We start from the raw sequence: 14925 nt of genomic DNA, 5'->3' as shown, positions 1-14925 counted from the left end.
GAGGAGTCTTGGGATCCTAGACAGGCTACTTCGCGACAGCCGATGCACATCCGTGAGGAGGTGCAGAAGGCAAGGGAAAAATGGATTATCAGTGCGCGAGAATGTCTTCTCTCGGGTTGTGAAATAACACCAAGTCCTGTGCGGATAGGGTGCTTTCCTGTTTTCGCGGGGTCTCAGGGACATCAGTGGCAGCCGGTAGACTATAAGATGCTGCTACAGTTAAAAAAGGCTGTACAGGAGGGTGGATTCTCTAGCCCACAGACACAGGTTTTGTTGGATGCGGTGGCTTTGCAAGGGCCCCTGATGTTTGACTGGCGGCAGGTTGCCCGAGCCTGCCTGACGGCAGCGCAGGTACCCATATTTGAGTCTTTGCTGGAAGAGGAAGGCGAAGCCTTAATGGCTCGTGCATGGGCGAACCCCCAGGATCCTTTACATGGTTTGCCTGGGGAAGCGTTGTTGGGACGAGGGCGGTGGAATACTCCGCAGGAACAATTATTGCTGCTGCAACCTGTGCTTATTGCCGCCGCCGATTTGGGCTGCAGAGCATTAGAGCGGATGAATGCTGTAGTCAGCCCGACTCCCAGTTATCTGCATATTCAGCAAAAACCTGAGGAACATTTTGGGCGCTTTGCAGACAGGGTGCAGACAGCTGTGGCAAGCAGTAATTTACCACTGGAAGTGCAAGATGTTTTTTTGAGGGAATGCTTAAGAACGGGAGCTCTGCCTGAATTCAAGGCCACTCTTGCAGCACTTCCAGCTTCAGCAAGCGCGGGCAAGCTTATCGCTCGTGTCTGTGCGTTTGGCAAGGCTCAGGAAATGCAACCTCTTGCTGCTGCCCTCAGTGAGCAGATGATGGGAGTCACGTCTGCCCTCCAGGCGTTTGCCCTCCAGATGTATCCTGGTGGTTGTTTTCACTGCGGACAGCGTGGTCACGTAGCTCGTGAATGTCCCAAGAAAAGGGAACCTGTGGTCGAAAACAGCCATGTTCATTGTTGGGTGTGTGGGCGGTCTGGCCACTGCGCTCGGGAGTGCTCACAACGCAAAGGGGAAGTGAAAGAGTGTCGTGGTTCCGCTCAAGTGGGCAGCCGAACTCCACCACAGCCACTCTCTCACTCCCCCTCCTCAAAGAGGAATGGGGAGAAAATATGTGAAAAGGGCTCAAGGGTTGAGATAAGGACGAGAAAATCACGCAATAATTATTGTAACGGGCAAAACAGACTCAGCATAAGAAGATAGTAAGATTTATTGCTCATTACTAACAAGCTAGAGAAGTGAGAAACAAAGGAAAGAAACCAAAAGCACCTTCCCCCCCATCCACCCTCTTCCATCTCCTCCCCCCGAGCGGTGCAGGGGAACGGGGGAATGGGGGTTATGGTCAGTCTACAGCACTTCTTCTCTGCCACTCCTTCTCGGTCACTCTCGTCCCCTGTGCTGTGGGGTCCCACCCACGGGATGCAGTCCTTGATGAACTGATCCGGCGTGGGCTTCCCACAGGCAGCAGCTCTTCCAGAACTGCTCCGGATATGGGTCCGTACCACGGGGTCCATCCCTCAGGAGAAAACTGCTCCAACCTGGCTCCCCTACGGGCAGCAGCTCCTGCCAGGTCACCTGCTCCTGCGTGGTCTCCTCTCCACGGGCTACAGGTCCAGCCCGGAATCTGCTCCGGCAGGGGTCTTCCACAGGCCGCAGCCTCCGTCGGTGCAGGGCCACCTGCTCCACTGTGGTCTCCTCCACGGGCTGCAGCATGGAACCCTGCTCCACCGTGGTACTCCATGGGCTGCAGGGGGACATCCTGCTTCACCATGGTCCTCACCACAGGCCGCAGGGGACTTCTGCTCCGGCGCCTGGAGCACCTCTCCCCCTCCTTCTACACTGACCTTGGCACCTGCAAGGCTGTTTTCTCACTCCCTTGACTCTCCTGGCTGCTTTGTGGCGCAGCGTTTTTTTCCCTGTCTTAAATATGCTCTCACAGAGGCGCAAAACAACATCACTTATTGGCTCAGCTCTGGAAAACGATGGGGCCCTTCCCAAACATGGGGCAGCTTCTAGATCTTTCTCACAGAAACCACCCCTATGGCCCCCTGCTACCAAAACCTTGTCACGTAAACCCACTACAAAGAGGAAAAAAGGGGGGGGGGCAGTCGGGAAACGCCAACGCTGGGACGAAAAGGGACCCGCCGTCTCGGCCATAAGCGTGGGTCCCAACCCCCATCGAGCAGGGGTGGACAAGTCCGCTGTCCAGTCTCGGGCCAGAAAACAATTGGTACAGGGAGCTATTATTATTCTACATCAGGGCCAGCTGCAGCACCTACTGCTTTTTGGCTACGTGTCTGTGCCCCACGTTGCGTTTCCACAATGGGATGAACTCCTTGCCCTCACTATAGAGTGGGCTTGAACGAAGCAACTCCTGCTTGTCCTTGCCTTGTGCCCTGCAGTGTACAGGGGCTACTGGCAGGAGTATGCTGTGGGCTACCGGACCGCTCCGCTATTTCCAACGCCATACACTTACAACCTATGGTCTGCTGAGCCAGTACCCAATGGGACACTTTGTGGGTTGTTCCTGCCTGCTGCTTGCCAGGGAAGGAAGCTGACTACCATCCGTATCAATGCCACCGTGCAGGCAGGTATCAATCTGACACATGAAACACACTTGTCATCGGACGGCACCACGCATGCGACGGAGGACGGAAAAGAAGCCGTTCTGCCGGGGACGCAATTGTGCGGAAGACAAAATAAAAGAAGAGCAGCGTGACGCAGAACAGAATTGGCTGGGGGCAACTTTCGAAGGGCTAGGCTTTCATCTAGAAGGATGGCTTAAATCACTTTTGCAAACAATATTGCTACCAGTAATAGTATTCATTGTGATAGGGCTAGTATATGCATGTATAAAAGCAAAAACAGCTAAAAGCAGTATAATGAATTGCAGCCTGCTGACCATTCTCACCAAAAATCATGAAGGGTTCCCATTATCACCACCTGTTCCTGGGACGGATACTCGTCCCTAAATAGTTATGATTAAATCACGCTTAGCGTAACGGGTTAAAGGGGGTGCACTACTGCATAAAGAGGGGGGAGATGTGGGGTTATTCTGGGTTGTGCCTGCGTGCACGAGGGGAAGTGTTTGGGGGTGCCTGCGAGCACAGTGGGAGGGGTCCTGGGTTCCTGGGTGGGAGGCTTTGACACTATATAAGATAATGTCACGCAGCAATAAGTTGGCTTACGGCACAGAACGCTGGTCGTTGTGTCTGTTTGTCCTGGGGCTTTCGGTTGGGTTATCCGACAGCCCAAAGGCCGAGTTGTTTGACAACTTAAAGTGAGACATACATGTATTGTTCCCACGACTAGCCCTGGAATTCTCCGGTGTTTGTAATCAAGAAAAGGAATGGAAAATGGAGACTGTTATAAGTCATGGAGGACATTGATAGTAATAGACTTAAAGGATTGTTTGTTGCCTTTTCTGATTGTACATATGTAGAGGATGTATAGGCATACTCGGGTTTAGTATGTAAAAGCAACGTTCTGTATATTTAGAATGTTCGAAGTTCTCGTGTGCGTGTTGGTGGAGCGTAGACTCCCTGCACACCCAGCGCTGTTTACTTGCCCTTTTATAAATATTACTAAATTCAGATTGAGTTGAGACTTCATTTATAACATTACACAACTTATCTTGGCTTAAGCAATTGTTTATAGGAACATGTATCTTCCTTATAGTAGTATTCTTAACTTGTATATTAGTAGAGTGTACATTTTCGTGCTGCATAAAAGGACTAGGTGATTATGAAATTTGGAAGTGTAACAAAATCAAGCACCTTGTAGAAACTGGTAGGAATTTTATGAAAACTTTGAATCAAGGAGTGTTATAAGCAAAAGAATTTGCCTAGGATAAAGCAAAGGGGGGACTTCAGACAGGGAACAAGATAAAGGATGTTGATTCCTAGGTCTTAGCTAGCACAATTGTATGTTAACAACCCCAAAGATAAGGGAGTAAAAGACTGTGCATAGATAATGGAACCAGAAAGAACTGGCTTGACCGCTGATGTCTGTCAAAGAAAGTAAGGGTCAGGAATTTAGAAGACTTCATCAAGAAGTCTTCTTCAAGATTTAGAAGCCTTCAAGAGACCACCAGAGTACACAGGATGACTACCCTAGGACTCCAGTATGCATGTGAATAGGGGCAGGAACCTACATTAATGATTCTTCCAGAGAATGAAATGAATATGTATTTGTCCCACTAATATAAACACACTGCCAGTAACCCTTAGTGTGTGTGTATTAGGCGGAGCGTTCCCCCTCCCACCTGGTGCCATAATGAAGAATACCTGCTTAATAACTTTGGTTGAAAATGGTTGATATTGATAAAGAAGGGGGAGATTTGGGAATGTGGCCATGGGGGTCAGAAAGCCCCGTGGTTGAGATAACATTAGACTCTTAAGGATGAAGCCATCAGGAATATAAAAGAGTTTAGAGGGAACAAAGAAGGGTGATTCAGGAGACTCCATGCAGTCTCAGGGTTTCTTGTTCTCCAGCCATTAAGGCATGGAGGTTTCTAGGTGTTTGCTGTTGTTGTTACATTCAAAGTTGTTTGACCAATGAAAAGTTGTTTTGAAAAGAACTGCTGTGGAGAGAAGGGTATAAGAGGGGACCCTGCCCTCAAGATAAAAAAAAAAAGAAAAAAGGAAGGCAACACGATGAAGTTATGTCATCAATAAAGAAGCAGGAAAAAGGAGTGAAGAGGAACAGGCTGGCAGAATGGAGACCAGGACGGGAACAGGCACTTTGATCGCCTCATGAAGATAGGTTCGGCCAAACTCAGCAAACTGCTCAGAGAAGCTCGTACAGAAAGTCGCTGGAAATAGGTGCACTGGAGCTGGAGAGAAGCTCGAGCTGAGAGAAGCAGACCTGTGCACACAACTGCCTCTCACTGGTAAGCAGTTGCGCATTATGGGGAATCATACGTCCTTAGGAACAAAGACTGTCCTGGTAACCTTACAGCTTATTCTCCTTATTAACAATTGGACAGTTTATGATCCTGAAATATGGGACCAAACTGAGGTCAAGGTGTGGGACTCTGTAACTAAAAATGACAAGGTTGCGGTGGGATTGCTCAGCACCTGGCAAGCAATCTCTGAGGCCTTAAAGAGGCCTGTGGGACCACAGTCAGAAGCATGTGGTTTGCCAGACAGTGAGGGAGCTGTGGGCTCCTTTACTGATCCAACTGCTATGCCATCGGCCCCTCTGCTTCCACAGCCATCGAAGGCTTTTGCTGTTACGCCCCCTGTTGACCTGAACGTGCCTTTTGACCCAGGCCTATTGGTCTTGAAAAGGAGATGGATATGCTTTTCTTCGATCCCGGGAAGAACGGGATACATAAGGCCTGAAGACCGAGTTGCTTGACAACTTAAAGCGAGACATATCGCTCAAAAGGAATGGAAAATGGAGACTGTTAAGTCATGGAACTTAAAGGATTGTTTGTTACCTTTCCTGATTGTACGTATGTATAGGCATACTCGGGTTTAGTATGTAAAGCAATGTTCTGTATATTAAGAATGTTTGATGTTCGTGTGTGCATTTTGGTGGAGTGTAGACTCCCCACACACCCAGTGCTTGCCTTTTATACCTTTTAGAAATATTTGTTTTATAAATATTACATAATTCAGATTGAGTTGAGACCTCATTTATAACATAGGGAAATTTAAATATTGAATGTCTAGGGAATTCAAATATTATCTCAGTCTTTAAGAACAAACCTTTGTGGAATTTTAAAGATATTTCCAGTAAAACAGAAAGAAAATATTTACTTGGGTCTTCTGATTATAGCATCTCAAAAGGTTATTGTGCTAGTTTCAGCTGAGATAGAGTTAATTTTCTTCTTAGTAGCTGGTATGGTGCTGTGTTTTGGATTTAGGATGAGAATAATGTTGATAACACAGGGATGTTTTAGTTGTTGCAGAGCAGTGCTTACAGTAAGTGAAGGATTTTCAACTTCTCATACCGCCCTGCCAGGGAGGAGGCTGGGGGTGCCCAAGAAGCTGGAAGGGGACAGAACCAGGACAGCTGACCCAAACTAGCCAAAGTGATATTGCATACCATATGACATGATGCTGAGCGATAAAAACTGGGGGGAGTTGGCTGGGGGAGGGCTGCTGTTGCTCAGGGTCTTGCTGGGCATCAATCAGCTGGTAGTGAGCAATTGCATTGTGCATCATTTGTTTTGTGTATGCTTTTTTGTTGTTATTGTGTGGGTTTTTTCTTTCCTTTCCTTTTTTTTTTTTTTTAATTTCTTATTAAACCGTCCTTATCTCAACCCACACGTTTTTGCACTTTTCAATTCTTCCCCCCATCCCACTGTGGGGTACAGAAGAGAGTGTGCAAACAGCTGTGTGATGTTTAGCTGCCTGCCAGGTTAAACCACAAATTATGTACATTTGTATTACTCTGCACATCAGAAAACAAAACAAAACAAAACAAAAAACACACATTATTGAGAAAAAATGGTTTAAGAGTTGCTATTGTCTTATTTGAAAGCATACTGATAGCTATTATTTGTTGTGAGTTAGAAACGTATGTATTCTTTCTTAGCACATGTTCACGTGCAAGCAAAAGTAGTTTTTCTTTGACAATTTATTCATTAGAAAAGAATTTATTGCAATATAAGCGACTACAAATTAGAGTGAATATTTGTTCAGTAGTACAGCTGTCACACAAAGAATAACTTGAACTGTGAGTATACCTAACTGCTGTTTGACTTGTAACTGCATTTACAATGTTTTTTGCTTTCTCCAAGGTACTTTAAAAGGTAATTACCAGTTTGAACTTAGTTATGTAGTCTTTTTCCATGATATTTTTAAAAAATATGGAAGCTTTTCACTTAATTGTGCAAATTTAAATGTTATGATTATGCTTTATAGGCATAAAGTAAAAATGCATAGTTAAGCATGAACATAAACATGAATTTAAACATGAACATTATTTTACCTTTTTCAATTTTAACTTTTTAGCTTCAGTAGTAGTTAAGTTTTATCCTGTTAGGATGCTTTAAAATGGAATATTTAGAAAAAAAAGTAAGATTTGATCAAAAACTAGAATTTGAGCATGTGTTCAAGTTTCTGTAAAATTAGAACTGACTTTGCAGGGGAGTGCCTCTTAAGTGGAATAGAAGTTAGCATTTCTATAATAATCAGTTATCCAAGTTAGGAGTATGAACTGCAGGGTGACATCCTTGATGAGGATTAAATCATCACAAAAGTGAAATTTGACAAAAGATAATGTGGAACTCTGCTAAGATCTTCATGAAGAATGAAAATTTGGAGGTGGGGCAAACTGCTGAAGGAATTGTACATCTTATTTTTAATAGAATTATGATTACATTTTCAGCATTAATAATTTTATGTACTGTTTTTCATTATTCTTTAAGACTGGTTATGAGATTTTACTTGTATGATTGCTGTTTGTCTCTTTTGGAACTCTATCATACATGGACTGCTCTATGAGCTTTCATTGTTCATGGAGACATTTCTCTTTGGTCACTGTCACTAATCTAAGGGTGGATGTTGTTTTCTGCAACTGATTTTTCATTTTTTAGAAATTGCATGACTAGTATGTTTTAAAGTATATTTTACTGCCATTTAATTAACTAATCCAGAAAATTATTTTGGAATTAGCTAACATTCATGAAAATTTTAATCAGGCAACCTTCAAAATATCATTTTAGGAATTAATATGTATATCATAACAGGCTAAAATAAATAAATATAATATACATTTATCACCAATGTACTGTTGTAAAAAACACTCATGTTTTTTTATTTGAAACTGTTTTGTTTTTTAATCTGAGTAGAATAAAACTTGTGTAATAATGTTTTAGTGGTTTGAAACTGTGAAATAGCTTACATGACTTTATCTGAACAACTGATATTCACTAGCGGAAATCTTTCCATGCAAGTTGCATTAAAAAACTGAGGAAATGCAAAAAGTATATTTAATCTGTTTTCTACTTTAAGGGCTATCCCTTTTATTACTTTTACCTTTGCATATAATTTTTCTTGTGTTGTACTAAAAAGGAACGTTAGAAGAATATTGTCACTACAATATGTCTTTAAAAACACTTGAAGTCAAAGATACCTGTAAGTGCAGAGGGAAGTGAAATTTCTTTCAGGTGACAACACAGGTTAGGGAAAACAAATGCCTTGAAGAATTTTAATCAACCATCACTAAAGTTTCCACTAACTTATTCCTCCTGTGGTAAGGGAATTATGTTTACTGTTCCGCAGAGAGCAACAAAGTAGCAAAGCTATAGTACTGTCAGGTAACATTGCTCTTTGAGACCTGATTTAGGGTTTTAACAAATGAGTTTTGATGTTCATTGTTGCACTAGGTAAAATAGTTCTTTTGGCTTAAGCAAGCTAGGTTTGGAAACTGATATTATGAAAGCAACCTTATACAAAATGTTGAAAGTGTTTTGTTACTTTTCAATGTTTTTTTTTTTTTTCTTTTTCCAGTACAATAGAATATGCTTTATACCCTAATTTGAAAAATGTGCACTAAACTGTATGTATTAGAATTTATTGCATCTTTATAATTTTAATTTAATTAATATATAATAATATATTGCCTTCTTAAAGCATACAGAGTAGAATTTTGAGTATGTACTTGTTTAATACTATGTTTGTATCTGTGTACAGAAAGCATAGAAACAATGTGGGACCAAGCAAACCTATTTCTCAGCCACGAAGAAACATTGTAGGCTGCAGAATACAGCATGGCTGGAAAGAAGGGAGTGGACCCGTAACACAGTGGAAGGGCACAGTTCTTGATCAAGTTCCTGTAAATCCCTCTCTCTATCTTATAAAGTATGATGGATTTGATTGTGTGTATGGATTAGAACTGCACAAAGATGAAAGAGTTTCAGCACTTGAAGTCCTTCCAGACAGAGTTGGTAAGAGGTTATTCCTATATATGCATATATTGTAATTTAATATTAAATGTTCTCCACTAATCTCTCCTGACTTTCCCTGAAGATAACATCAGAATATTTATAAATTTTATTAAATCACATTTTGTCACTTTGCAGATAATCCAAATTTTCACAAAGTTCAAGTTTACCCTAGTAATTACTCGTTTATGAATGGAGTAAGATCTTGTTTTTCCTGACTGCAAAGAGATCAGTAGTAGTCTCTAGAATGGGGTTAGGGGTGACCAAACCCAACACTTTCATTAATAATTTCATAGAGCTGCTCTGTGATTAGCCTCTCTTCCTCCTCTCCCCTCCCCCCACAATACAAATATTGAAAATACAGACATTATTTATTGCTATGGCCTATATTGGTCTCCCTTTACCTTGCATTATAACAGTTTGTTTAATCTGGACCGGGAGGTGTACAGTGCTGGAAAATGTTAATAAGTTTTAACATGTTAAAATAATTCCTAAAGTTCTGCAGATTTTTATTCTTCAACTATCTGGAATAGACAGTATTTGATTTATATGTGAATTGACTAACTTTCAAACAAATTTATTAATGAATCTGGATAAATATTATTTTTGACAAAGACTTACATCTGTATTTTTTCAATGGATTTATGAACTTATGTCATTTCAGCTTCATCTCGAATTAGCGATGCCCACCTGGCAGACACAATGATTGGCAAAGCTGTGGAACATATGTTTGAGACAGAGGATGGCTCAAAAGATGAATGGAGGGGGATGGTCTTGGCTCGAGCTCCTATTATGAACACATGGTTTTATATTACCTATGAGAAAGATCCTGTCTTGTACATGTACCAGCTCTTAGATGATTATAAAGAAGGTGACCTTCGCATTATGCCTGATTCCAGTGAGTAGGACAGTTACTTACTTCTTTTAGAAAGTGGCATCTCTCTTTGTGTTGTTGTTTGGCTTATGGTTTATTTATGGAAAAGAGAGATGACAAACAAGGGTCTTGTTTGTTACTCCCTTTTTTACATTTTCTTAAAAGTATCAAAACTATAGCACAACAGAAAATACACATGTATTAACTCTTGAAATATTTCACTTGAATCAGTGGTGAAGTATGCAATAAATACAGGAAAATACTGTTCTGTAGTCATGCCTAATTCTGATGGATGTACATACTTTTGTGGAAGAGAGAACGTTTGGAGTTTTTTAACTGGAAACTGACAAACTAGAAGCCTTCCACTGTTGTTTTCTTATAAAAGTGTCACAGCTCCTTGACAGGCTCTGGATTTGGATTTCTAAAGCAGTTCTTCTAAGGATAATGTTTTGGGGATAACTAAAACAGGCAGATTAATTTAGTTTGAGTGGGCATCTTCAGTTTGGAAAGTTATTGAGTAGTTCTTTAGAGGAAAGAACTTTTGAGAACTCATTTTCTCTCACGTTTAAACACAGTAACAGGAAAAATGTTTCAATAGGTCAGGAGGGATATTTTTTCTTCCCTTCTTGAAGTGAAAATTATTGGTGATATTCCTATTAATATAGAAGGATTTTCACATAATCAATATCGTTCAAGAGATTTGGATAGCCAGTATATATATATATATACATATATATATATATATATAAAATAAAAAATAAAAAAATTGTCAAAAATATTGTACTCTCCCTGCACCTAAAAAGCACTTCTCTGACAGAGAGGCAATTTTAGCTTTAAAGTGAATTAATAATTAGATAATTAGCGTTTGGTTATGCAATGCACTACATAAATACTAGTTAAAATTAATTCATCGAGTTTGAGACTGTCTTCCTTCAGATCTAGCACTGATGATAAATAGTCTTACGGCTGAGTGAACAGGTGGCACTTACTTGCGTAGCCTCTGTAGTAATCTTACATCTTTAGATTTATTTTTTTTCAGTCTACCAAAAAATAATATATCTGTGGCTTGAAAAAAGTGTATATGTATTTTGTACATGCTCACATTTAAACTGGATTGTGGGATGTCTTAAATTATCCTCATGAACATATTGATTACTTACATCTGAAGTCTTATGTGTTGTGAATGGTTTGTTGTGTTTTCCTTAAAAGTTCTGTTTAATTAGTTTTTACAGTAGTGATTACTATATTAGAAAAGCAGGTGTCTAACATAAATTCTTATGAATTTAATGAGTTAGAAAACAAAATTACCTTTTAAGCTATAAGAACAGCAAACAACATTAATAGCAAAAGCAGTACAAAAATCTATGATATTACTTAGAGATCATGCTCAAAAGTTTAAGAAGGATAGTAACAGCAAGTTATGCAAGTATTTATTTTTGCTACATTACCATATATTTAATTGGGGAAGGATGAAACTCTTCCTCACTAATATCAGGTTTTGTATACAACATTCTAAATTTCCACCTTAAAAAATATTTACTCTTCCTAATGCAAAGTTCTCATTGTTAGTGAGGCTCAGTGTATTTTCCTCTCAGAAACTGACATGTTGAAAGAATAAAAGAAAAAGTGAAAATTATCATGCAGTTTTATAAGAAACAGAAAAGCTATCTTGCTTGAGTTAGAATTTCTGATGGTAGGAAAACAAACATACATTCAATAACTATTGAATGGGGAACTGATAATGAGTTCATGTGAAGGGAATGAAAGAAGGTAATTACGTAATAAACATGGGTTTTTTCTTTTTCTTTTGAGGATTTGTAGTGAGCAAGCTACAACCCTCATCATATCAGAGCAACAACTACAACCTAACACTGTACTACCATCTTACAGGTGATTATACACAGTTATAAAAAAAGATGCATTCTGTCCAGTATTTCATCATGGGCAACCAAAGGCAGGCTATTGTCTTTCAGTTCACAGCTTCTCAATCTAGTACTTAAGCACTAAATATCTGAGTCATAAATTTTCCTTGTATTTTGAACAGTGAGCAGATTTGCAACACAAAAATAATATATCTGTGGCTTGAAAAAAGTGAGCCATAAATTAAAAAAACTTTCTTTAGGAATAAGATGGTCACAAATAAAGCGAGCTCTTTCAAAGCAGGCATCTCCAAGTAATGTGTTCTCTGTGTAAAACCTTAACAAGGATTGTAAGGTATTTCTGCTTTTAATAGTTCTGCTTTGTTTTCTTATAAGGGAATAAAATAAGGGAAAAGGCCTATATGCTTTCCACATTTAAGAATTAATTGTTTTTCATGTGCTCTTTTTTCCCTTCATGCTCATCATGAGGTTATCTACTATTTACTTCTGTTTTCAAGACACTCCAAAGTATGAACTCCCTTCCCTGAATCTGGATCTTTTTCAGATAATGTGAATTGTGTCCTTAAAGATTTTGCTAGAAAAGCAAATAATGTTGTTAGACTTCAGCAACAGCATCCATTCCAGTGTGAAATCAAAAGCCCCTTTTAACAGCCTTATTGATTAAGGAGTTTACACTTAACTTAGAAGATGTGGTTTTATTGCACTGGCATGCTTGCATTGGCATTTTGAATAAAGCATGTGGGGAGAGGGACGCCTAGCATGCCTGCCTTTTTGTTAGAGACTCAGTGTCTTGTTCTGCTGGGGGTTTAAATTTAATTATCTACAAATATATTCTGTAACTAGCGTGTAAACCTTCATGTCAAAAAAATTACTTTTCTAACCAAATGAAGTGCTGTTTCTGACTTCATAAAATTGAAGATAGCATTACCTTAAAGAAAAAAATAATAATTCTGTGACTGTACTTTCTAGAAGCATGGCAGTAGTTAGGTGTTTGTCTGAACAACTTGTTTTAGACATACTCTGCATTTTAAACTTGTGATTATTTCTCATAACTTTTAAAGACTGCAGTTTTCTCTATTGAAAATAAATCTATAAATGTCTACCAAAGTACGCTGTATTTTTGTGTTACAGATGATTCACCTCCTGCAGAACGGGAACCAGGAGAAGTTGTGGACAGCCTGGTAGGCAAACAAGTGGAATATGCCAAAGAAGATGGATCAAAAAGGACTGGCATGGTCATTCATCAAGTAGAAGCCAAACCATCTGTCTATTTCATCAAGTTTGATGATGATTTCCATATTTATGTCTATGATTTGGTGAAGACATCCTAGACATCAACATGAACTTTTGCCAAATTTGTAGAACTATTAAATGTAAAATTTGTAGACACAAAGACTTGACTGCTTTTCAGTTAAATGAAAGCTTAAATGTCCCTGTGAAGCCACAGTCTCTGTCATCAAAACTGTTGTGTACTGAATGATAAAAACATTTATGTGAACGTGATACGTTTTGCATAAGAACTCCTTTTCTTGAAGGAAGTCAATATATTTGGGTGGGAGGGAGTTAAAAGCAAAGAACAGCTGCAAAATCAAGCTGTATAAAGTCAATCTAGTATTGTAATCTATTTTTTTTTTCATAGATTTTAACTTTCTTCAACGTTGCACTCACCTGTTCAGCTGCCACATGGAAGTGTAGTTTGCTATTTTCGATATACCTTCTTTTGTAACATTAAATTTAATTTCTTGGCTACTGGCAGTCCTTTGTTTTCCAGGTTGATACAGAAGTGACTTTCCTGAAAGGTTTGAATGGTTTGTGCAGCAGTAAGGAGTGCCTAACACAAGTAACATTACTGTGTTTCTACACTTTATTTAACATTAAGCTTTTTAAGAATTTGTGGTACATGGAAATACTTGTGCGTTTTTAGTAGTCACAGAGCAGTTGAATATCAGTTGTTTGACTTAAGCACCTTTCAGTGTAAACGCTTTAAAGTATAAAAATATATTTAATCTGTATAACCAGTTAATTAGAAAATGCAGGTTAATGGCCCAGTTTTTACAAGTTGTAGGAACCAGTAAAATAGACACAAAAAAAGCTGCCTTCAATCCTAAATGTTGTACTTTGTTTTGTTATACACATTTCTTAGCAAAACCCAAGTGTTTGGTGCCACAAGTTTAACAGTATATATACTACTTAAGAAGACTTTAGACTATGCATTGGCAATCTCTAGTTTCTCATTTAATATCAGAACCTAGCAAACTGGATATTTGTGTGTGGATTTAGAAGCCTAAGAGTAATTAATCTTTTACATGGTAAATACAATCATGGGGGTGGGGGTGGGGCCCTTTTACATTGAAGACCTCCTTTAGAGAAGGAGAAGCGTTTGTTGCCTTCTGCTCAGTCTGCTATATTTCTTTCCTTTGCTTTTTTTTTTTTTTTCTTTTAATTTTCTTTTGTTCTTAACCATCTTGGTTCAAGAAGGCATGTTCCCAATGTATTGTTTTTCTGGCTTTTCCATGTAAGAAGTGACCAGACAAATCTACAGCTTAAACCCATTGTTGCCTTTGGTGGTATACTTGCTTAGAGGTATGCTATTAACGTGAATTTCATTCTATGAACACTAGAATTCTGCATGCCAGTGGTATACTATCTAATGGAAGCTATAGGCAGTCTCAGTGGTTCAGTCATCTGCATTAGATTGTGGATGTAAATAGCAGCCCACAACAGACAAATCCTTCCACAGTTTTAATCTTGCAAGTTGGTTCTAAATCAAGGTTATGTTGTTGTTGTTTAAGTGTAGCAGCTTTTAAAAGCTACAGAGCTGCAACAAGGATAAGCACAGCAGCAAAATTATCATGCTTACATTAAAGCAGAGCTCTACAAGGTTCAAAGTACAGCTTCACAGAAACACAGTACATGAGGACAGTCAACACTGTTGATGGAAAGAAGGAATACATAGGTATCCAACTTTATGCAGTTAGTGGAAGGATGCAGGAGAAGTGCTGTTACTCAGAGATCTGACCTTTATTGTGGGTATCCTTGATACCAAGAACTAAGTGGTTTAAGACCCCTTCTGTCCTTTTCTTTGCCTGATTTCATATTTTAGCCTTAAGGCCTGTGCCTCATTATGCTGTTTAATGGTAATACCATATAAATATACCTTAATCCTTTGTCCCTTGCTACTATATTGCATTCTGTACAGTATTTCATCATGGGCAACCAAAGGCAGACTATTGTCTTTC

General features: G+C 39.4%; 1 protein-coding gene across 2 annotated transcripts in view; it reads left to right on the top strand.

Annotated features, from left to right (window-relative positions):
• Positions 1-13965, top strand: part of LOC309889447 (spindlin-Z) — an 81064-nt gene extending 67099 nt beyond the window's left edge. For both annotated transcript variants that reach the window (XM_082782297.1, XM_082782298.1), the window contains exons 4-6: positions 8682-8935; positions 9597-9830; positions 12818-13965. In XM_082782297.1, coding sequence (XP_082638423.1) covers positions 8682-8935; positions 9597-9830; positions 12818-13017 — 688 coding nt within the window. In that variant the 3' untranslated portion in view covers positions 13018-13965. The remainder of the gene's footprint in view (positions 1-8681; positions 8936-9596; positions 9831-12817) is intronic.
• The last annotated feature ends 960 nt before the right edge of the window (positions 13966-14925 follow it).

The sequence above is a fragment of the Aythya marila genome (assembly GCF_965140915.1).
Source record: "Aythya marila genome assembly, chromosome: W".
Taxonomy (NCBI): domain Eukaryota; kingdom Metazoa; phylum Chordata; class Aves; order Anseriformes; family Anatidae; genus Aythya; species Aythya marila.
Note: the sequence above shows the minus strand (reverse complement) of the source record. Positions and strands in the feature narration are given on the sequence as shown.